Source organism: Stegostoma tigrinum, chromosome 4 (genome assembly GCF_030684315.1).
Source record: "Stegostoma tigrinum isolate sSteTig4 chromosome 4, sSteTig4.hap1, whole genome shotgun sequence".
NCBI lineage: Eukaryota > Metazoa > Chordata > Chondrichthyes > Orectolobiformes > Stegostomatidae > Stegostoma > Stegostoma tigrinum.
Genome location: NC_081357.1, coordinates 4,935,151 through 4,957,444, shown reverse-complemented (window position 1 = coordinate 4,957,444; position 22,294 = coordinate 4,935,151). Strand labels below are relative to the sequence as shown.

General features: G+C 47.5%; 1 protein-coding gene across 2 annotated transcripts in view; it reads left to right on the top strand.

Annotated features, from left to right (window-relative positions):
* Window positions 1-22,294, top strand: part of lrrc73 (leucine rich repeat containing 73) — an 80,215-nt gene that overhangs the window by 661 nt on the left and 57,260 nt on the right. Inside the window, exon 2 of one of the 2 annotated variants that reach the window (XM_059645121.1) lies at window positions 34-93. The exons of the other annotated variant lie outside the window; for it this stretch is intronic. Coding sequence (XP_059501104.1) covers window positions 34-93 — 60 coding nt within the window. The remainder of the gene's footprint in view (window positions 1-33; window positions 94-22,294) is intronic. 2 annotated transcript variants of the gene reach the window in all.

Here is a 22,294-nt window from a genome sequence, read left to right as displayed (position 1 = left end):
ACAGTGTCTGTGTATTTTTAATCTGACTTTCAGATATATGATGACAAACCTCTGGAGCAGGTGGGGCTTGAACTTGGACCTTCTGACCCAGAGGTTAGGAAAAACATCACTTTATCAAAAGACCCATTTGATAGTATGCATCCATTTACTAACCAGTTCATTATGTAATCAATGAAGTGTGGAGCTGGAGGATACTACAGTCTGGCAGCATCACAGGAGCAGGAAAGTCAATGGTTTGGGTTTAAACCCTTCATCAGGAATGGGGAGTGGGAAGGGAGCTTGAAAGTAAATTGAGGGGATGGATGGAGCTGGGGGAAGGTGGTGGGATGGTGATAGGTAGATGCAGGTAATGGATAGTGGAGATTGGTCAGTGGGAAAGGTGTGACAGAGAGATGAGAAAAAAAGATGAACAGGTTGTGTCAGGTCGAGGAAATGGGGATGAGAGGGAGGGTTGGACATGGGATGAGGCTGGGCATGGGGAGATTTTGAAACTGGTGAATTCCACGTTGATGGTACCAGGCTGTAAGCATCTGAAGTGGAATATGAGGTTTTGTTCTTCCAGTTTGCATGTGGCATCATTGTGACACTGGAGGAGGCCCAGGATAGACATGTCACCAAGGGAGCAGGGAGGAAATTAAAATGATTGGCGACCCAATGGTGTCATTGGTGATAGTATACAGAGTGCAGATTCTCTGTGAATCGGTCGCTGAGTTTGCGCTTGGTCTCACTGTTGTAGAGGACACCACTTCGGGAACAACAGATACAGTAGACCAGATTGGAGGATGTATAGGTGAATTCCTGATGCAGGTGAAAGTGGAGGTGTAGGTGCAGATATAACACCTCTTCTGGTTGCAGGGAAAGGTGCTGGGTGTGGTGGAGTTGATGGGGAATGTGGACCGGACGAGGGAGTCACGGAATGAGCGGTCCCTACGAAAGGCAGATAAGGGTGGGGAGGGAAATATCTCTCTGGTGGTTTGGTTGGATTGCAGTTGGCAGAAGATGATGTGCTGGATGCAGATGTTGGTAGGATAGTGTGTACTGGGGGACCCTGTTCTTGTTTTTGTTGAGGGGAGGGGCTCTGAGAGCAGAAGTGCAGGAAGTGCAAGACATGCAGTTGAGGGCATTATGAATCAACAGAGGGGGACAATTGTGGCCCTTGAAGTAGGAGGACATCTTGGATATCTGGGAGTGGAACAGTCTATCTTGGGAACAGATGTAGCAGAAGCAGAGGATTTGGGAATAACTGATCAAATTCTTGCAGGACAGTGGTGAGAGGAGGTGTAGTCAAGGTCACAGAGTCCCCCTGGTCTTCACATACCACCCCTGTATCCAGCACATTAGAACATAGAACCGTACAGCACAGTACAGGGCCTTCGGCCTACAATGTTGTGCCTAACTTTTACCCGAAGCCTAAAGTCTATCTAACCTCCGCCCCTACCTTATACTATCATCCATATACCTATCTAATAGCCACTTAAATGCCCCTAATGAGGCCAACTTCACTACCTCTCCAGCAATGCATTCCATGCCCCTACCACTCTCTGAGTAAAGAACCTACCTCTGCTGTTTCCCCTATATCTACCTCCACTAACTTTAAAACTATGCCCCTCGTAGTAGGTACCTCCACCCGAGGAAAAAGTCTCTAACTATTCACTCTATCTATACCTCTGATCATTTTGTACACCTATCAAGTCACCTCTCATCCTTCGTCGTTCTAAAAAGAAAAGCCCTAGCTGTCTCAACTTTTCCTCGTAAGACCTTCCCTCCATTCCAGGCAACATTCTGGTAAATCTCCTCTGCACCTTTTACAACGCTTTCACATCTTTCCTGTACTGAGATGACCAGAAATGGGCACAATACTCCAGATGTGGCCAAACCAGGGTTTTGTGTAGCTGGAGCATAACGTGACAGCGCTTGAACTCAATCCCTCTATTAATGAAAGCTAACACACCATACACTTTCTTAACAACTCAATCCCTCTATTAATGAAAGCTAACACACCATACACTTTCTTAACAACTCTATCCACCTGGATGGCAGCTTTCAGAGAACTGTGAACATGAACCCCAAAATCTCTCTGCCCCCCACACTGCCAAGAATCTTTTTGTTAACCCTGTATTCTGCTTTCAAATTTGTCCTTCCAAAATGAATCACCTCACACTTTTCAGTGTTAAACTCCATCTTGACACTTCTCAGCCCAGCTCTGCGTCCTATCAATGTCCCTTTGTAACCTAGAAAGGCTCTCCACACTATCTACAACTCGACCCACCTTCATATTGTCTGCAAACTTACTAATCCACCCTTCTACTCCTACATCCAAATCATTGACAAAAATCACAAATAGAAAAGGACCCAGAACAGATCCTTGTGGTAAACCACTCGTAACTGAGCACCATGTTGAATATTTTCCGTCCACCACCATCCCTTGTCTTCTCAGGGTCAGCCAATTCTGAATCCAATCTGCCACATTTCCCCCATCCCATGCCTCCTTACTTACTGCATGAGTCAACCATGGGGAACCTTATCAAACAACTTACTTAAATCCATGTTTACCACATCCACTGCTCGACCTTCATCCACCTGTTTGGTCACCTCTCCAACGAATTCAGTCAGGTTTGTGAGGCACGATCTACCCCTCACAAATCCATGCTGACTATCACGAATCAAACTGTGCCTATCCAAGTGATCATAAATCCTATCTCTCAGAGCCCTTTCCAATAATTTGCCCAACACTGAAGTAAGACTAACTGGCCTGTAATTTCCAGGGTTATCCCTATTCCCTTTTTGAACAAGGGAATGACGTTTGCCTCTCTCCAGTCTTCCAACACTGTACCCATGGACAGTGAGGACGAAAAGGTCATCACCAAAGGCCCTGCAATCTCTCCCCTCGCTTCCCATAAAATCCTTGGATAAATTCCATCAGGCCCGGTGGATTTATCTGTCTTCAAGTTCCTCAAAATTCCTAGCACATCTTCCTTGCTAATATCGATCTCCTCTAGCCTACTATACAACTAGGTCCCTCTCAGTTGTGAATATCAAAAAAAGTACTCATTAAGGACCTCTCCTATCTCATTAGGCTCCGTGCACAAACCCCCTTTACAATCCTGGATCAGCCTTACCCTTTCTCTGGTCATTTTCTTATTCCTCATATATGTGTAAAAAGCCTTAAAGTTTTCCTTGATCCTATCTGCCAAGGTTTTCTCATGCACTCTTGTAGCTCTCCTAAGCCCTTTCTCCGGCTCCTTCCTCGCTAACTTGTATCCCTCCAGAGCCTTTTCCGATCCTTGTTCCTAAGGGCTACGGGGAGAGTGCGGGTAAGTGGAGTTGAAATGCCCATGAGCCATGATTAATGGAAGAGTGGACTCGATGGGCTGAATGGCCTTACTTCTGCTCCTATGTCTTAGCATCCTTCTTCCTCTTAACCAGTTGTTCGACTTCTCTTGAGAACCAAGGCTCTGTCACTCAACCGCATCTTCCCTGCCTGCTAGGGACAAACATATCGAGCACACATAGTATGCATTCCTTAAACAATTCCCACATTTCAATACCTCCACCAATTCCATCACCTGCAGTCCAACCCTACCACCAAAGAGATATTTCCCTTCCCACCCCTAACTGCCTTTCTTAGGGACCGCTCACTCTGCAACTTGCTCGTCCACTTCACACTCCCCAACAACCCTGCCATACCCGGCATCTTTCCCTGCAACCGTAGGAGATACTATACCTCCCCTCTCACCACTGTCCTATGCCCCAGACAATCCTTCCGCATCCGAAGGGATTCACCTATACACCGTCCATCCTGGGCTCCTGTATCCATTGTTCCCAATGTGGTATCCTCTACATTGGTGAGACCAAGTGCAGACTCGGTGTCCGATTCATGGAGTACCTGCGGTCTGCATGTTATTATCAACAACACCTTCCGGTTGCCAACCTTTTTAACTCTCCCTCCCATTCCCTTGGTGACATGTCGATCCTGGGCCTCCTGCAGTGTCACATTGACGCCACATGCAAACTGGAAGAACATCACCTCACATTCTGCTTCGGGAGCTTACAGCCCAAATCACCAGTTTCAAAATCTCCCCATGCCCAACCCCATCCCATATTCAACCTTTCCTCTCATCCCTGCCTCCTTGACCTGATGCAACATGTCCACCTTCTTTCCCACCTGTCTGCCCCATCCTTCCCACTGACCAATCACCACTACCCACTACATGCATCCACCTATCACCTCAGCCCCATCTACCCCTTCTATTTATTTTCGAGCTCCATTCCCCCTCCCCAGTCCTGATGAAGGGTGTAAACCCAAAAAGTTGACTTTCCTACTCCTCTGATGCTGCCTAACCTGCTGTGTTCCTCCAGCTCCACACTGTATTGACTCTGACTCCAGCATCTGCAGTTCTTGCAATCTCTAAGTGGTTCATTATCAATTCCTCCATTTGTAGGAAGCTGATTGTCCCACTGTGAATTTGGCCATTTGCAGTGAGCTTAATGTTGTAACAAACTTACAATCTTGTTGTGCCAAAGAAGGATGTTTTTTATCCACATTGAATATTTGCAAGAACATTGTGCACTTCCCACTTCACCAACACTTGCTCCAATACCTTGAATTTGTTTCGCAACAGATAACTGTCCAATCCCCCTTTAAAACCCACAGATTAAAGTATTTGTGCCAAGGATCTTAGGTATACATTTCAGATCCTAACAACTTGCTGCATAAAAAAAACTTCTCAAGTCACCTTTGGTTCTGTTGCCAATTGCCATGAGTCCTTTGGTTCTTGAATCGTCCACCAAAGATAATAGTCTTTGGGTAGAATCTTAGAACGGCTTGAACAATATGGGCTATGGTGAAAAATGTGGCAAAATTGCACAAAATGTCCAGTGAATCTATCACAATGTCAGGAACCATTCACTGCACTTTTCAACTAAGAAATAGGTGTCAAGGTGAGATTTTTGGTAGGCACTTGCCTAATAAGAAGGATTATTGTTTTTTAGTGACCTTATTAAATACAAATCTCATCTCACTAATGTGCAGTTTTTGTCATGCCATCTGTCTCCTGTAAACTAGATGCTAAGAATTCTCAGTATGAAAGCCAGAGTAAGTATCTGACAACTTCACCTTGCAGAGATAATGGGAACTGCAGATGCTGGAGAATCCAAGATAACAAAGTATGAAGCTGGATGAACGCAGCAGGCCCAGCAGCATCTCAGGAGCACAAAAGCTGACATTTCGGGCCTAGACCCTTCATCAGAGCTGGGTCTAGGCCCGAAACGTCAGCTTTTGTGCTCCTGAGATGCTGCTTGGCCTGCTGTGCTCATCCAGCTTCACACTTTGTTAACTTCACCTTGCAGCTGGCTGCAAAGAGCTTCCATGTTGGCCACCGTGCAAAGTTTTCACAGGTGACTGAAGTAAAAGTGGGAGAACACTTTGGGTCCAGTCATCATAATTCTAGTAGTTTCAAAATGGTTATGAAAAAGGATAAGTCTTCCATAAAAGTTAAAGATTTAATTGTAGTGAGGCAAATTTTAGTAGCATGAGTTAAGAACTTTTAAAGTTGAATGGAGTAGACCTGTTCGAAGATAAAAGGACATCTGACAAGCGGGAGGTATTCAAGAGCATGATGACAAGAGTTCAGAGGCATTTTGTTTTTGTTAGAGTGAAGGGCAAAGCTGGTAAGAATAAGGAACATTGGATGAATAAAGATGTTTAGATTCTAGTTAAGAATGAAAGATATAGATAACTTTGTTTAATTGAATCTCTTAATTAGTATAAAGAGTGTAGGGGCATTCTTAAAAGAGAAATCAGGAAGGCAAAGAAGGGATATGACATCACATTGGCAGATAAAATTAAGGATAATCCAAAGAGATTCTACAAATACATTAAGAGCAAGAGGGAAACTAGAAAGAGGTTTGGGCCACTTTAGGATCAAGGAAGTCAAGCTTGAATTGAACCCCAGGAGACAAGGAGGGATACTAATTGAATATTTCGCATCAGTTTTTACTGTGGAGAAGGTAATCGAGTCCAGAAAATGCAGAGAAATAAACTTTGATGTTTTAAAAACAGTTCACATTATAGAAGAGGAGGTTTGGGAGATCTTAGAGAATATAAAGATGGATAAATCTCCAGGACCTGACCAAATGTATCACAGAATGTTGTGGGAAGTAAGGGAGGAAATTATGAAACCCCTTGCAGAATTGTTTGCGTCATCTATAACTACAGTTGAGGATGACTGGACGATGACTAATGTTGTACCTTTGTTTATGAAAGGTTGTAAGAAGAAACAGGGAGCTACAGACCAATGAGTCTGACTTTGGTTGTGGGTAAATTGTTGGAGGTATTTATAAAAGATAAGATTTGTGGACATTTGGAAAGGCAAAAAATTGATTAGGGATAGTCCGCCTGATTTTGTGTGAGGAAAATCATATCTCACAAACTTGACTGAGTATTTTCAGAAAGTTACCAAAAAGGGTGATGGTGGCAGAGCAGTGGATGTTTATTTGAATTTTAGTAAAGCCTATGACTTAGTGAAGTTAGGTCACATGGGATTCAGGGTAAGCTTGACTATTGAATGCATAATTGGCTTAGTGGCAGGAGACAGGGAGAAATGGTGGAGATAATAAAATGTGAGGCTGGATGAACACAGCAGGCCAAGCAGCATCTCAGGAGCACAAAAGCTGACGTTTCGGGCCTAGACCCTTCATCAGAGAGGGGGATGGGGGGAGGGAACTGGAATAAATAGGGAGAGAGGGGGAGGCGGACCGAAGATGGAGAGCAAAGAAGATAGGTGGAGAGGGTGTAGGTGGGGAGGTAGGGAGGGGATAGGTCAGTCCAGGGAAGACGGACAGGTCAAGGAGGTGGGATGAGGTTAGTAGGTAGCTGGGGGTGCGGCTGGGGGTGGGAGGAAGGGATGGGTGAGAGGAAGAACCGGTTAGGGAGGCAGAGACAGGTTGGACTGGTTTTGGGATGCAGTGGGTGGGGGGGAAGAGCTGGGCTGGTTGTGTGGTGCAGTGGGGGGAGGGGATGAACTGGGCTGGTTTAGGGATGCAGTGGGGGAAGGGGAGATTTTGAAACTGGTGAAGTCCACATTGATACCATATGGCTGCAGGGTTCCCAGGCGGAATGGTGGAGGACTGTTTTCGGACTAGAAGCCTGTGTCCAGCGGTGTTCCACAAGGATCTGTTTTGTGTCCTGTTTTGTTTGTCATTTATATAAATGATTTGGATGAAAATATAGAAAGCATGGTTAGTGAGTTTGCAGATGACACCAAAATTGGTGGCATTGTAGACAGTGAAGACGATTTTCTAAGATTACAAAGGGATCTTGATGTAATGGATCAATGGGCTGAAAAATGGCAGATGGAGGTTAATAATAAATGCAGGGTACTGCATTTTGGAACAACAAACAATGGTAGGGTCTTGGATAGTGTAATAGAACAGAGGGACGTAGGGGGACAGGCACAGAATTCTTAAAAGTTTGGGCCACATATAGACAGGATGATTAAATGGGCGTTTGGCCCACTTGCCTTCATTGCTCAGTCCTTTGAGTATAGGAGTTGGGAAGTTATGTTGAGGTTTTATGGCACATTTGTGAGTCCTCTTCTGGAATACTGTGTCCAGTTCCAGTTCACCCAGCTATAGGAAGGATATTATCAAATTGGACAGAGTTCAAAAGAAATTTATCAGGATGTTGCTGGTATGGAAGGTTTAAGTTATAACGAAAGGCTGGATAGGCTGAGACTTCTTTCACTGGAGCATAGGAGGTTGAGAGGTGCCCTGACTTAAGTTTGTAAAATAATGGGTCGTATAGATAGAGTTAATGACAGTTGTCTTTTCCCTAAGATGGGGAATTTCAAGACTGGGGAGCACATTTTTAAGGTGAGAAGGGAGAGATCTAAAAAAGACATGAGGCAAATCTTTTTACACAGAGGGTGGTTTGCATGTGGAATGACCTTTCTGATGAAGTGGGTGTTGGTACAATTACAACGTTTAAAAGATATTTGGTTGAAAATATGACTTTGACTCTATACTGTGCAGGGATCAGCCACATGTGGCCGTCTTCCAAAGATATTAATATCTGATAATTGCCAAGTCCTCAAAATCCTCATTGCACCTCTATGACCCACTTGCAGGATGTTTAGATAGTTGAGACCTGCATTTCAGACTGCATTGGCAACTAACATTATAAGGCCACTGTGAGGCCATTTTGTGGACACAGTCAGGCATTCAACTCACGAATTTGACCTGGGTGCATCCTAGGGCTGCCTGTTTGCTCTGTTAGCAGTTGCACACTTAGCGCCCAGCTACATACTTACAGCACGTCTCCCCTGCTTTGCCTAATAGCATAATCACAGAACAGAATCACCCACCTTACAGCTCTGTCCTCTGTCGAGGAGTCAGCAGCTCACATGGCAAAAATGCTGCACTGTCAACAAGCAGGCAGCCATGTCTCAAAGTCTGAGGGAGTAGCTTTCACTGAAATGTGTGGAAGTATCAATCAGTGAGAAGGTCCTCGCACAGTAAGACAAGGGCAGTCCCTGAAAGCTGTGCGGGAGATTGGCAGCAGTCAAGGGTCCAGTTGGGGTGTTCTCAGTGAGTGGATCCAAGCCTCTGCAGTCAGGGAAGTGGATCTCAGTAGGCCTGTGGCTCCGGGTTCCAGGGTAGGGCAATTGCAGCTAGGGAGATAACAGGCATCAGTCAAGGCTCTGGGTCCTTCTAATTCAATGCTAGCCATTGGAGGATCACAGTACGTCCTTCTCGGACTTTCACTAAAACTCAAGTTAGAAAGTGACAAGGTCAGTTTGCTACGGGAGGGAGACTCAGAAAACTATTCATGGGGTTTGGGGGCTGCCAGCTGGCAGAAAGAAGGGATGTCAGTTGAAAAGGGGTTGCAATACATTAAAGTATAGGTTGGAACAAGGTCATGTGGGAGAAGAGATTGTCCATGACAGAAGCATCCTGGCTTCAAGGGGTTTACTGTGTATGACAGCATCTGGCAGGGTCACCTCATATGTCAGGCTGGTGGTGTAAGCTGGGCAACTGCACATTCATAGGCTGGTCGGGGAGAGACTCAAAGGACTGGAAAATGATAAATGTAACACCTCTGTTTAAGAAGGGAGGGAGGCTGAGATTGAGAATTATAGGTCGGTTAGTCTGACCTCAGTCTTTGGTAAGACTTTAGAGTTCATTATTAAAGATGAGATTGCACAGTGCTTGGAAGTGCAGGGTAAAATAGGACTTAGCGCAGCTTCGTCAAGTGAAGTCACACCTCACAAATTTGTTAGAATTCTTGGGGGAGGTAATGAGCAAATCATTATGAAGGAGGGCCACTGGGCATGGTCTGTTTGGATTTCTAGAAGGCTTTGGCAAGGTGCCTAACAGGCTGTGAAATAAGACAAGAGCCCATGGTGTTCGGCCAAGGTATGGCATAGATAGAGGATTGGCTGACTGGAAGAAGGTAAACAGTAAGCAGTAAGGGATCTTTTTCAGGATGGTAGCTGGTGACTAGTGGAGTTCTGCAGGGATCAGTTTTGGGGTCACAACTATTCATAATACGTGTTAACTAACTGGGCAAAGGAACTGACGGCATCGTTGATAAGTTTTCAGGTGGCACAAAGAGAGTTGCGGTATCAGATAGTATTAAGAAAGTAGGGTGGCTGCAGAAGCAGTTGGACAGGCTAGGAGAGTGGACAAAGAAGTGGCACAAAAAATAAAATGTGGGAAAGTGTGAAGTCACTTATTAGGAAGAATAGAGGCATAAACTATCTTCTAAATGGGGAAAGTCTTCAGAAATCTGAAGCAGAAAGGGACTTCAGAGTTCCAGTTCAAGATTCTCCTAAGGTTAACATGCAGGTTCAGTTGGCTGTTAGGAAGTCAAATGCAATGTTAGCATTCATTTAAAGAGGGCTAGACTACAAGAGCAGAGAGGTACTGCTGAGGCTGTATAAGGGATAACAAGGCATGGAGCTGGATGAACACAGCAAGCCAAGCAGCATCTTAGGTGCAGGAAAGCTAATGTTTCGGGCCTAGACCCTTCATCAGAAATGGGGGAGGGTAAGAGGGTTCTGAAATAAATAGGGAGTGAGGGGGAGGCTGATCAAAGATGGATAGGGGAGAATATAGTTGGAGATGAGAGAGACAAGTTAAAAAGGTGGGGATGGAGCCAGTAAAGTTGAGTGTATGTGTAGAGGTAGGGAGGAGATAGGTCAGTCCAGGGAGGACAGACAGGTCAAGGGGGTGGGATGAGGTTAGTAGGTAGGAAATGGGGGTGCGGCTTGAGGTGGAACGAGGGGATAGGTGAGAGGAAGAACAGGTTAGGGAGGTGGGGGCGAGCTGGGCTGGTTTTGGAATACGGTGGGGGAAGGGGAGATTTTGAAGCTTGTGAAATCCACATTGATATCATTGGGCTATGGGGTTCCCAAGCGGAATATGAGTTGCTGTTCCTGCAACCTTCGGGTGGCATTGTTATGGCCCTGCAGGAGGTCCAGGATGGACAAATCGTCTGAGGATTGGGAGGGGGAGTTGAAATGGTTTGCGACTGGGAGGTGCAGCAGTTTAGTGTGAACTGAGTGTAGGTGTTCTGCAAAGTAGCCCCCAAGCCTCTGCTTGGTTTCTCCGATGTAGGGGAGGCCACAATGGGTACATCAGATGAAGTATACCACATTAGCAGATGTGCAAGTGAACCTCTCCTTGATGTGGAAAGTCTTTTTGGGACCTGGGATGGGGGTGAGGGAGGAGGTGTGGGGCAGGTATAGCACTTCCTGCGGTTGCAGGGAAAAGTGCCAGGTGTGGTGGGGCTGGAGGGGGAGTGTGGAGTGGACAAGGGAGTCACGGAGAGAATGGTCCCTCCAGGAAGCAGACAAGGGTGGGGAGGGTCTTTGGTGGTGGGTCGGATTGCAGATGGCGGAAGTGTCGGAGGATGATGCATTGGATCCTGAATTTGATGGGGCGGTATGCGAGGATGAGGAGGTTGTTATTGCAGGGACTGGGTGTGAGGGATGAAATATGGGAGACACAGTCGAGGGCGTTCTCGACCACCGTGGGGGGCATGTTGCGGTCTTTGAAAAACGAGGACATCCGAGATGTAAGGGAGTAGAATGCTTCATCTTGGGAGCAGATGTGGTGGAGGCGAAGGAATTGGGAATAGGGGATGGAATTTTTTCAGGAAGGTGGGTGGGAGGAGGTGTATTTTAGGTAGCTGTGGGAATTGGTGGACTTGAAATGGATATCGGTTCCAAGGCGGTTGCCCGAGATGGAGACAGAGAGGTCCAGGAAGGTGAGGGAGGTGTTAGAGATAGTCCAGCTGAACGTAAGGTTGGGGTGGAAGGTGTTGTTGAAGTGGATGAACTGTTCGAGTTCCTCATGGGAGCAAGAGGCAGCGCCAATACAGTCATCAATGTAACGGAGGAAGAGGTTGGGTTTAAGGCCAGTATAGGTGCGGAAGAGGGATTGTTCCACATAACCTGCAAAGAGGCAGGCGTAGCTTGGGCCCATGTGGGTGCCCATGGCCACCCCCTTTGTAGGACGTGGGAGGAATTGAAAGAGAAGTTGTTGAGGGCCAGGACAAGTTCGGCTAAGCATATGAGGGTGTCAGTGGAGGGTGACTGGCCAGGCCTGCGGGATGGGAAGAAGCGGAGAGCCATTAGGCCACCTGCATAGGGAATGCAGGTGTTTAGGGACTGGACATCCATAGTAAAAATGAGGTGTTGGGTACGAGGGAATTGGAAGTTCTGGAGGAGGTGGAGGGCGTGGGTGGTGTCACGGACGTAGGTAGGGAGTTCCTGGACCAAGCGGGAGAAAATGGAGTCCAGATAGGTGGAGCTGAGTTCGGTGGAGCAAGAGCAGGCGGAGACAATGGGTCAACCAGGGCAGGCAGGTTTGTGGATTTTAGGAAGGAGATCGAAGCGGGTGGCACAGGGTTGGGGAACGACGAGGTTGGAGGCTGTGGGTGGAAGGTCACCTAAGGTGATGAGGTTGTGGATGGTTTGGGAGATGATGCTTTGGTGCTTGGGTTTGGGGTCATGATCCAGGGGGCGGTAGGGCGTGGTGTCGGAGAGTTATAGACAATAGGTGCTGGAGTAGGCCATTCGACCCTTCAAGCCAGCATCACCATTCATTATGATCATGGATGATCATCCACAATCAGTATCCTGCGCCTACCTTATCCCCATAACCCTTGATTCCACTATCTTCAAGAGCTCTATCCATCTCTTTCTTGAAAGTATCCAGAGAGTTGGCCTCCACTGCCTTCTGGGGCAGAGCATTCCATCTATAAACCACTCTCTGGGTGAAGAATTTTTTCCTCAACTCTGTTCTAAATGGCCTACTCCTTATTTTTAAACTGTGTCCTCTGGTTCTGGACACACCCATCAGCGGAAACATGCTTCCTGCCTCCAGAGTGTCCAATCCCTTAATAATCTTATACGTCTCAATCAGATCCCCTCTCATCCTTCTAAACTCAAGTGTATATAAGACCAGTTGCTCCAATCTTTCAACAAATGATAGTCCCGCCATTCCGGGAATTGACCTCGTGAACCTACACTGCACTCCCTCGATAGCAAGAATGTCCTTCCTCAAATTTTGGAGTTGGCGTCTGGTCTCAGCGATGTAGAGGTCACAAGAGATTTCACAAGCTTCAAAATCTCCCCTCCCCTCACCACATCCCAAAACCAGCCCAGCTCGTCCCCGCCTCCCTAACCTGTTCTTCCTCTCACCTATCCTCTCCTCCCACCTCAAGCCGCACCCCCATTTCCTACCTGCTAACATCATCCCATCCCCTTGACCTGTCCGTCCTCCCTGGACTGACCTATCTGCTCCCTAACTCCTCAGCTGCACTCACCTTTACTGGCTCCATCCCCGCCTCTTTAACTCGTCTGTCTCCTCTCCACTGATCTTCTCTATCCATCTTCGATCTGCCTCCCCCTCTCTCCCTATGTATTTCAGAACCCTCTTCCCCTCCCCCATTTCTGATGAAGGGTCTAGGCCCAAAACATCAGCTTTCCTGCTCCTAAGATGCTGTTTGGCCTGCTGTGTTCATCCAGCTCCACACCTTGTTATCTTGGATTCTCCAGCATCTGCAGTTCCTATTATCTCTGAGGCTGTATAAGGTTCTGTTCAGACCATATTTGGAATATTGTGAGCAGTTCTGGACTTTGTGTCTAGGGGAATGTACTGGCATTGGAAGGGATCCGGAGGACGTTTACAAGAATGATCCCAGGAATGAAGGGCTTGTCATAATAAGGAGTGTCTGAGGACTCTGTATCTGAAATGATGGAGTTTAGAAGGATGACGGGCTGTCTAATTGAAACTTACAGAATACTGAGTGGCCTAGATAAAATGGACATAGTGAATGTTTTCACCATTAGGGAAGACCAGGTCCCAATACACAGCCTCAGAACGAAGGAACTGAGATGAGGAGGAATTTCTTCAGCCAAAGGGTGATGAATCAGTAGAACTCATTGTTGCAGATGGTTGTGGATGCCAAGTCATTTAAGTATTTAAGACAGGGATAGATATGTTCTTTGACTTGATTTATTTATTGTCACATGTATATGTTACAAAATACAGTGGAAAGTGTTGTATACTGTCGTCATTTTCTGGAACCATCTGAATACACAAAAAATAAACCAAAATATAGAGAATAAAGGCAGCAAAATGAACAAATAAAGGAAATATCCAACTTTACAGTCTTTCCTGCCAGGTACTTCATCATGGACCGTATGGCTGGCGGCCAGGCACAAGTTCTTTTCTTGATTAGAAAAGAGATTAAGGGAGCAACAGGGTCACTCTTGGAAAATTACATTTATTGAATTTTCAGATATTAAAGGCATCAAGGGGTATGGAGAGAAAGCAGGACCATTGCATTCAGATGGAGGCTCTGCAATGATTACATTCAAAGAGGGAGCAGACTCAAATAGCAGTTTATCCTACAGCTGCGATAACAAGGTGTAGATCTGGATGAACACACCAGGCCAAGCAACATCATAGGAGCTGTGATAATAAAGTGTGAAGCTGGATGAACACAGCAGGCCAAGCAGCATCTCAGGAGCACAAAAGCTGACGTTTCAGGCCTAGACCCTTCATCAGATAGGGGGATGGGGAGAGGGTTCTGGAATAAATAGGGAGAAAGGGGGAGGCGGACCGAAGATGGAGAGAAAAGAAGATAGGTGGAGAGGAGAGTATAGGTGGGGAGGTACGGAGAGGATTGGTCTGTCCAGGGAAGACGGACAGGTCAAGGAGGTGGGATGAGGTTAGTAGGTAGGAAATGGAGGTGCGGCTTGAGGTGGAAGGAAGGGATGGATGAGAGGAAGAACAGGTTAGGGAGGCAGAGACAGGCTGGGCTGGTTTTGGGATGCAGTGGGGGAAGGGGATGAACTGCGCTGGTTGTGTGATGCAGTGGAGGGAGGGGACGAACTGGGCTGATTTTGGGATGCGGTGGGGGAAGGGGAGATTTTGAAGCTTGTGAAGTCCACATTGATACCATTGGGCTGCAGGGTCCCCAAGCGGAATATGAGTTGCTGTTCCGGCAACTTTCGGGTGGCATCATTGTGGCACTGCAGGAGGCCCTTGACGGACATGTCGTCGAAAGAATGGGAGAGGGAGTTAAAATGGTTCACGACTGGGAGGTGCAGTTGTTTATTGCGAACCGAGCGGAGGTGTTCTGCAAAGCGGTCCCCAAGCCTCTGCTCGGTTTCCCCGATGTAGAGGAAGCCACACCGGGTACAATGGATACAGTATACCACATTGGCAGATGTGCAAGTGAACCTCTGCTTAATGTGGAAGGTCATCTTGGGGCCTGGGATAGGGGTGAGGGAGGAGGTGTGGGGGCAAGTGTAGCACTTCCTGCGGTTGCAGGGGTAGGTGCCGGGTGTGGTGGGGTTGGAGGGGAGTGTGGAGCGAACAAGGGAGTCATGGAGAGAGTGATCTCTCTGGAAGGCAGATAAGGGTGGGGATGGAAAAATGTCTTGGGTGGTGGGGTCGGATTGTAGATCGCAGAAGTGTCGGAGGATGATGCGTTGTATCTGGAGGTTGGTGGGGTGGTGTTTGAGATCGAGGGGGACCCTCTTGGGGTGTGAGGGATGTGTTGCGGGAAATGCGGGAGACGCGGTCGAGGGCGTTCTCGACCACTGTGGGGGGAAAGTTGCGGTTCTTGAAGAACTTGGACATCTGGGATGTGCGGGAGTGGAATGCCTCATCACGGGAGCAGATGCGACGGAGATGGAGGAATTGGGAATAGGGGATGGAATTTTTGCAGGAGGGTGGGTGGGAGGAGGTGTATTCTAGGTAGCTGTGGGAGTTGGTGGGTTTGAAAAGGACATCAATTTCTAGCTGGTTACCTGAAATGGAGACTGAGAGGTCCAGGAAGGTGAGGAATGTGTTGGAGATGGCCCAGGTGAACTTGAGGTTGGGATGGAAGGTGTTGGTGAAGTGGGTGAAGTTCCTGAGATGGAGACTGAGAGGTCCAGGAAGGTGAGGGATGTGTTGGAGATGGCCGGGTGTGGTGGGATTGGCAGAGGTCGAGAATGCCCTTGACCGCATTTCCCGCAACACATCCCTCACACCCAACTCTGGCCACAACCGCCCCAAGAGGATCCCCTTCGTTCTCACACACCACCCTACCAACCTCCAGATACAACGCATCATCCTCCGACACTTCCGCCATCTACAATCCGACCCCACCACCCAAGACATTTTTCCATCCCCACCCTTGTCTCCCTTCTGGGGAGACCACTCTCTCCGTGATTCCCTTGTTCGCTCCACACTCCCCTCCAACCTCACCCGGCCATCTCCAACACATCCCTCACCTTCCTGAACCTCTCAGTCTCCATCTCAGGTAACCAGCTAGAAACTGATGTCCATTACAAGCCCACCGACTCCCACAGCTACCTAGAATACACCTCCTCCCACCCACCCTCCTGCAAAAATTCCATCCCCTATTCCCAATTCCTCCACCTCCGCCGCATCTGCTCCCACGATGAGGCATTCCACTCCCGCACATCCCAGAAGGACCGCACGTTTCCCCCCGCAGTGGTCGAGAACGCCCTTGACCGCGTCTCCCGCATTTCCCGCAACACATCCCTCATCTCCCTCGTTCTCACACACCACCCCACCAACCTCCGGATACAACGCATCATCCTCCGACACTTCCGCCATCTACAATCCGACCCCACCACCCAAGACATTTTTCCATCCCCACCCTTGTCTGCCTTCCGGAGAGATCACTCTCTCCATGACTCCCTGGTTCACTCCACACTCCCCTCCAACCCCACCACACACGGCACCTTCCCCTGCAACCGCAGGAAGTGCTACACTTGCCCCCACACCTTCCTCACTCTCATCCCAGTCCCCAAGATGACCTTCCACATTAAGCAGAGGTTCACCTGCACATCTGCCAATGTGTTATACGATAGCCATTGTACCCGATGTGGCTTCTTTTACATCGGGGAAACCAAGCGGAGGCTTGGGAACTGTGATAATGGGAACTGCAGATGCTGGAGAATCCAAGATAATAAAATGTGAGGCTGGATGAACAGAGCAGGCCAAGCAGCATCCCAGGAGCACAAAAGCTAATGTTTCGGGCCTGGACCCTTCATCAGAGAGGGGTTGGGGTGAGGGTTCTGGAATAAATAGGGAGAGAGGGGGAGGCGGACCGAAGATGGAGAGAAAAGAAGATAGGTGGAGAGAGTATAGGTGGGGAGGTAGGGAGGGGATAGGTCAGTCCAGGGAAGATGGTCAGGTCAAGGAGGTGGGATGAGGTTAGTAGGTAGGAGATGGAGGTGCGGCTTGAGGTGGGAGGAAGGGATGGGTGAGAGGAAGAACAGGTTAGGGAGGCAGAGACAGGTTGGACTGGTTTTGGGATGCAGTGGGTGGAGGGGAAGAGCTGGGCTGGTTGTGTGGTGCAGTGGGCGGAGGGGACAAACTGGGCTGATTTTGGGATGCGGTGGGGGAAGGGGAGATTTTGAAGCTGGTGAAGTCCACATTGATACCATTGGGCTGCAGGGTTCCCAAGCGGAATATGAGTTGCTGTTCCTGCAACCTTCGGGTGGCATCATTGTGGCACTGCAGGAGGCCCATGATGGACACGTCATCGAAAGAATGGGTGGGGGAGTTAAAATGGTTTGCGACTGGGAGGTGCAGTTGTTCATTGCGAACCGAGCGGAGGTGTTCTGCAAAGCAGTCCCCAAGCCTCCGCTTGGTTTCCCCAATGTAGAGGAAGCCACACCGGTACAATGGATACAGTATACCACATTGGCAGATGTGCAGGTGAACCTCTGCTTAATATGTAAAGTCATCTTGGGGCTTGGGATAGGGGTGAGGGAGGAGGTGTGGGGGCAAGTGTAGCATTTCCTGCGGTGGCAGGGGAAGGTGCCGGGTGTGGTGGGGTTGGAGGGCAGTGTGGAGCGAACAAGCGAGTCACGGAGAGAGTGGTCTTTCCGGAAAGCAGACAGGGATGGGGATGGAAAAATGTCTTGGGTGGTAGGGTCGGATTGTAGATGGCGGAAGTGTCGGAGGATGATGCGTTGTATCCGGAGGTTGGTGGGGTGGTGTGTGAGAATGAGGGGGATCCTCTTTGGGCGGTTGTGGCAGGGGCGGGGTGTGAGGGATGTGTTGCGGGAAATGCGGGAGACGCGGTGAAGGGCGTTCTCGACCACTGTGGGGGGAAAGTAGCAGTCCTTGAAGAACTTGGACATCTGGGATGTGCGGGAGTGGAATGCCTCATCGTGGGAGCAGATACAGCGGAGGCGGAGGAATTGGGAATAGTGGATGGAATTTTTGCAGGAGGGTGGTGGGAGGAGGTGTATTCTAGGTAGCTGTGGGAGTCGGTGGGCTTGAAATGGACATCAGTTACAAGCTGGCTGCCTGAGATGGAGACTGGGAGGTCCAGGAAGGTGAGGGATGTGCTGGAGATGGCCCACGTGAACTGAAGGTTGGGGTGGAAGGTGTTGGTGAAGTGGATGAACTGTTCGAGCTCCTCTGGGGAGCAAGAGGCGGCGCCGATACAGTCATCAATGTAACGGAGGAAGAGGTTGGGTTTGGGGCCTGTGCAGGTACGGAAGAGGAACTGTTCCATGTAACCGGCTTGGGGACTGCTTTGCAGAACACCTCTGCTCGGTTCGCAATAAACAACTGCACCTCCCAGTCGCGAACCATTTTAACTCCCCCTCCCATTCTTTCGACGACGTGTCCGTCATGGGCCTCCTGCAGTGCCACAAGGATGCCACCCGAAGGTTGCCGGAACAGCAACTCATATTCCGCTTGGGAACCCTGCAGCCCAATGGTATCAATGTGGACTTCACCAGCTTCAAATTCTCCACTTGCCCCACTGCATCCCAAAACCAGCCCAGTTTGTCCCCTCCCCCCACTGCATCCCAAAACCAGCCCAGCCTGTCTCTGCCTCCCTAACCTGTTCTTCCTCTCACCCATTCCTTCCTCCCACCTCAAGCCGCACCTCCATGTCCTACCTACTAACCTCATCCCACCTCCTTGACCTGTCCATCTTCCCTGGACAGACCTATCCCCTCCCTACCTCCCCACCTGTACTCTCCTCTCCACCTATCTTCTTTTCACTCCATCTTCGGTCCGCCTCCCCCTCTCTCCCTATTTATTCCAGAATCCTCTCCCCATCCCCCTCTCTGATGAAGGGTCTAGGCCCGAAACGTCAGCTTTTGTGCTCCTGAGATGCTGCTTGGCCTGCTGTGTTCATCCAGCTTCACACGTTATTATCTTGGATTCTCCGGCATCTGCAGTTCCCATTATCTCTGATACAATCATAGGAACTGTGCCTGGTTTCTATTAAATGTGAATATGCTCTGTAGTCACCCCTTCCAGTAGGGTGTCCTCAAAAGGTTATCTCTTCTCTTTCCCTGCCACCATGTCTCAGTGCTGTCCCGAGTTCTGCAGCTCGGCTGGAGGGAGCCTTCATGATAGTGAATCCCATAGGCCCTTGAGGTTTTGTCAGTCAGTAGCAAGGCATTTGTGTCTGTCCATCTCAAACATGCTGACAGTCTCTACGTCAGAACCCTCCTCAGTTCGTCTGAGAGGGGTAGGCAGGCTACAGGCTAGGGTCTAGAAACTTCTCAAGATTGCTTAGCAGAGACATCTGAAGGACCTGTGTGTGGTTCCTTCTCTGGATGGCTGCCAGGAAGCCTCAGAACTCTCAGAGATCGTGGAGATCTTTTCTGGTGGACCAGTCCATATCTCTGCCATGACTGCTGGCACCTTCACAAGAGAGAGAAGGAATTGAGGCCATTGGTTAGAAGTGTAATGAGTGACACTGACAGAGGGGTTAATATGAGACTTGCAGTGGAATGAAGAATGGTACTTACTGGGTTGAGAGGACTTACGAACAACACAGAATTAGGAGTAGGAGTCGGCAATTCAGCCCTTTGAGCTTGTTCCACTAGTTAATATGATCATGGATGATCTTAGTCTGGTCTCAACTCCACTTTCCTGCCTGCTCCCCATAGCCCTCTATCTCAACTATTCGTCAGAAACGTATCTATCTTTTTCTTGAAGCTATTGATTGACTCTGCTTTCACTGCACTCTGGGGCAATAAGTTTCACAGATTCATAGCCCTCTGAGAGAAGTAGTTTTCCTCATGTTAGTATTGAACCTACCTGCTCTCACTCTATATCTATGCCCTTTTGTTCAAGGCTGCAGTTTTGGGAAGAAGTTATTATCTTCCATGGTGAAATCAGACAAAATATGGGTTCTATGCCTCTGCCATTTCTGAGTTTCTTATTAATACTTTGCCATTTTTGTCCACTAAAAGGCACTATTTACTTCCTTTTTATATACTTCTAGAAGCTTTTGGTATCAGTCTTTATGTTTTCTGCTCATGTCCTTTTGTCGTTCATCCTCACTGTTTCACTTTTGTTTTTAGTAGCCTTTTACTGATGTGTAAAGTTCTCCAGAATGCCACTAACTTTTGCAGTATAATATGTGCTAATTTTTGCCTTTGATATCCTGACTTCCTGTTAAGCCATGGATGGTTTTTCACCTTTTACAATTCCTCTTCCTTTCAGGAATATACCTTAATTGAGAGCACTTCGTATCACCCTAAACATTTGCCGCTGTTCTTCAACTGTCCTACCATGTAATATTTTTTACCCAGTCCACTCAGGCCAATTCCTTCCTCAGGCCTGTTTAGTTACCTTTGCCTAACACTAAAACTCTTGTATGTGACTCTGTCCTCAGTCTTTCAATCTGAATTTGAAACTCGAGCATGTTGTGGTCACTCCTTCCAAGAGGATTCTTTACTACATGACCATTAATCAAAACCAAACGAACTGTGGATGCCATAAATCAGAAATTGCTGGAAAAGCTCAGCTGTGATGATGTTTCAGTAATCCCCACCAGGTTGTACCCATTTGTCTTTATTTGTGCTGTCAGCTCATCAAATTTATTCTGACCACCATGCGCATTTAGATATAAGGTTTTTAAATAAGGTCTACTGATTTGTCTTTCTCTTTTGATGTTTTCTTGTGGACTATGCTTTCCACACTCTTCATCTTTATTTATTAATCCCTGGTAACACTGAGGTTCATCTCTATCATTTCTTCCAATTTTCAACTCACATTTTGATCTTTCATGATTCCTTCCCATGAGACGTGCATGTTTCAATACCCCTGCAGGAGCACTCCCTGTCTTCCCTTGGAGAGCCAAAATTCTCTCCTCATAGAAGGTGATGAACCTAACTTTGCAATCTTCTCCATCGATCCTAGCTTTTACTGCCCTTTTATGAACTGTTTTCTCTTCTACTGAGAGAAAATAAGGGATTGAATGAAGTGAAATGAAAGTGACTAGCTTAGACAGAGCCCTCAAGGAATAAAAAGAAAGCAGGAAAGAGCTCAAGCAAGGAGTTAGGAGGACTATAACAGGCCATGAAATGACCTTGGAAAGCAGGACTAAGGCTTTTCATACATATATAAGGAGAACAGGGTAGTTAGGGATAGGGTAGCTCCACTCAAGGACAAAGGAGGAAATTTATGAGTGGAACTGAAAGATAGGAGAGAGGTCCTGAATGAGTACTTCGCATCGGCATTCACAAAGGAGAAGGACATGGCGGATGGTGAGTCTCAGGAGGAGTATATTGATATTCCAGGGAATGTCAGTATAAAAAGAGAGGAAGTGTTGGATGTTTTGAAAAGCTTTGAGGTAGTCACTATCCTAGCACAGGATGGGATCTATTGAAGAATAATAATGGAGGTAATAGAGGAAATTGCTGGCGCCTTGTATGAAACCTTTGTGTCTCTTCTGTCAAAGGAGAATTCCCAGAGGAACGGAGAATATCCAAGGTTATTCCTGAATTAAAGAAGAATAACAGGGATAATCTGGGAAATTACACGTTGGTGAGCCCGATGTCAGTGCGGTAGGGAAATTATTGGGAAGATTCTTAGGGACAGGATTCATTCACATTTTGAAAAATATTGTCTTATTAGCAACAGGCAGCACGGCTTTTAGTGGGTGACGTCATGTCTGACAAACTTAAGTGAGTTTTTTGAGGAAGCAACAAAGATAATTGATCAGTGCAGAGGGTGGATATTGTCCATATGGATTTTTGCAAGGCCTTGAGCAATATTCCTCATGGCAGGCTGATACAGAAATTGAAGTCACATGGGATCCATGGGGAGCTGTTAAGATGGATACAGAATTGGCTTAATCACAGAAGACAGAGAATAGAAGTGGAAGGGTATTTTTCTGACTGGAGATCCATGACCAGTGGTGTTCCACAGGGATCAGTGCTGGGACCCCTGTTGTTTGTAATGTATATAAATAATATGGAGGAGAATGTAGGTAATCGGCTCAGTAATTTTGCGAATGACACAAAGGTTGGGTGAGCCGCAAATGGCGAGGAGGTTTGCCAGAGGACACAGCAGGATGTAGATAGCTGCAGACTTGGGAGAAGAAATGGAAGATGAAATTTAACTGGCCACTTGCATTTTGGAAGGTCTGATGCAGGGGGGGATGTCTGCATGTCTGCATTAACATACAAAGAGATCTCGGTATACAGGTCCAAAGTTCTCTGAAAGTGGCAACACAATGGATAAGGTGGTCATAAAGGCATATGACATGCTTGCCTTCATCAGTTGAGGTATAAAAATTAAAATTTGCAAGTCACATTGCAGTTGTATAGATCTTTAGTAAGGCCATATTTGGAATATCATGTACAGTTCTAATTGCCATACTACCTGAAGGTTACATTGGAAGCTGAGGGGTGACCTGATGGAGGTGTATAAAATTATGAGACATGGATAGAATGCATGGTCAATGTCTTTTTCCCAGGTAAAAATGTCAATT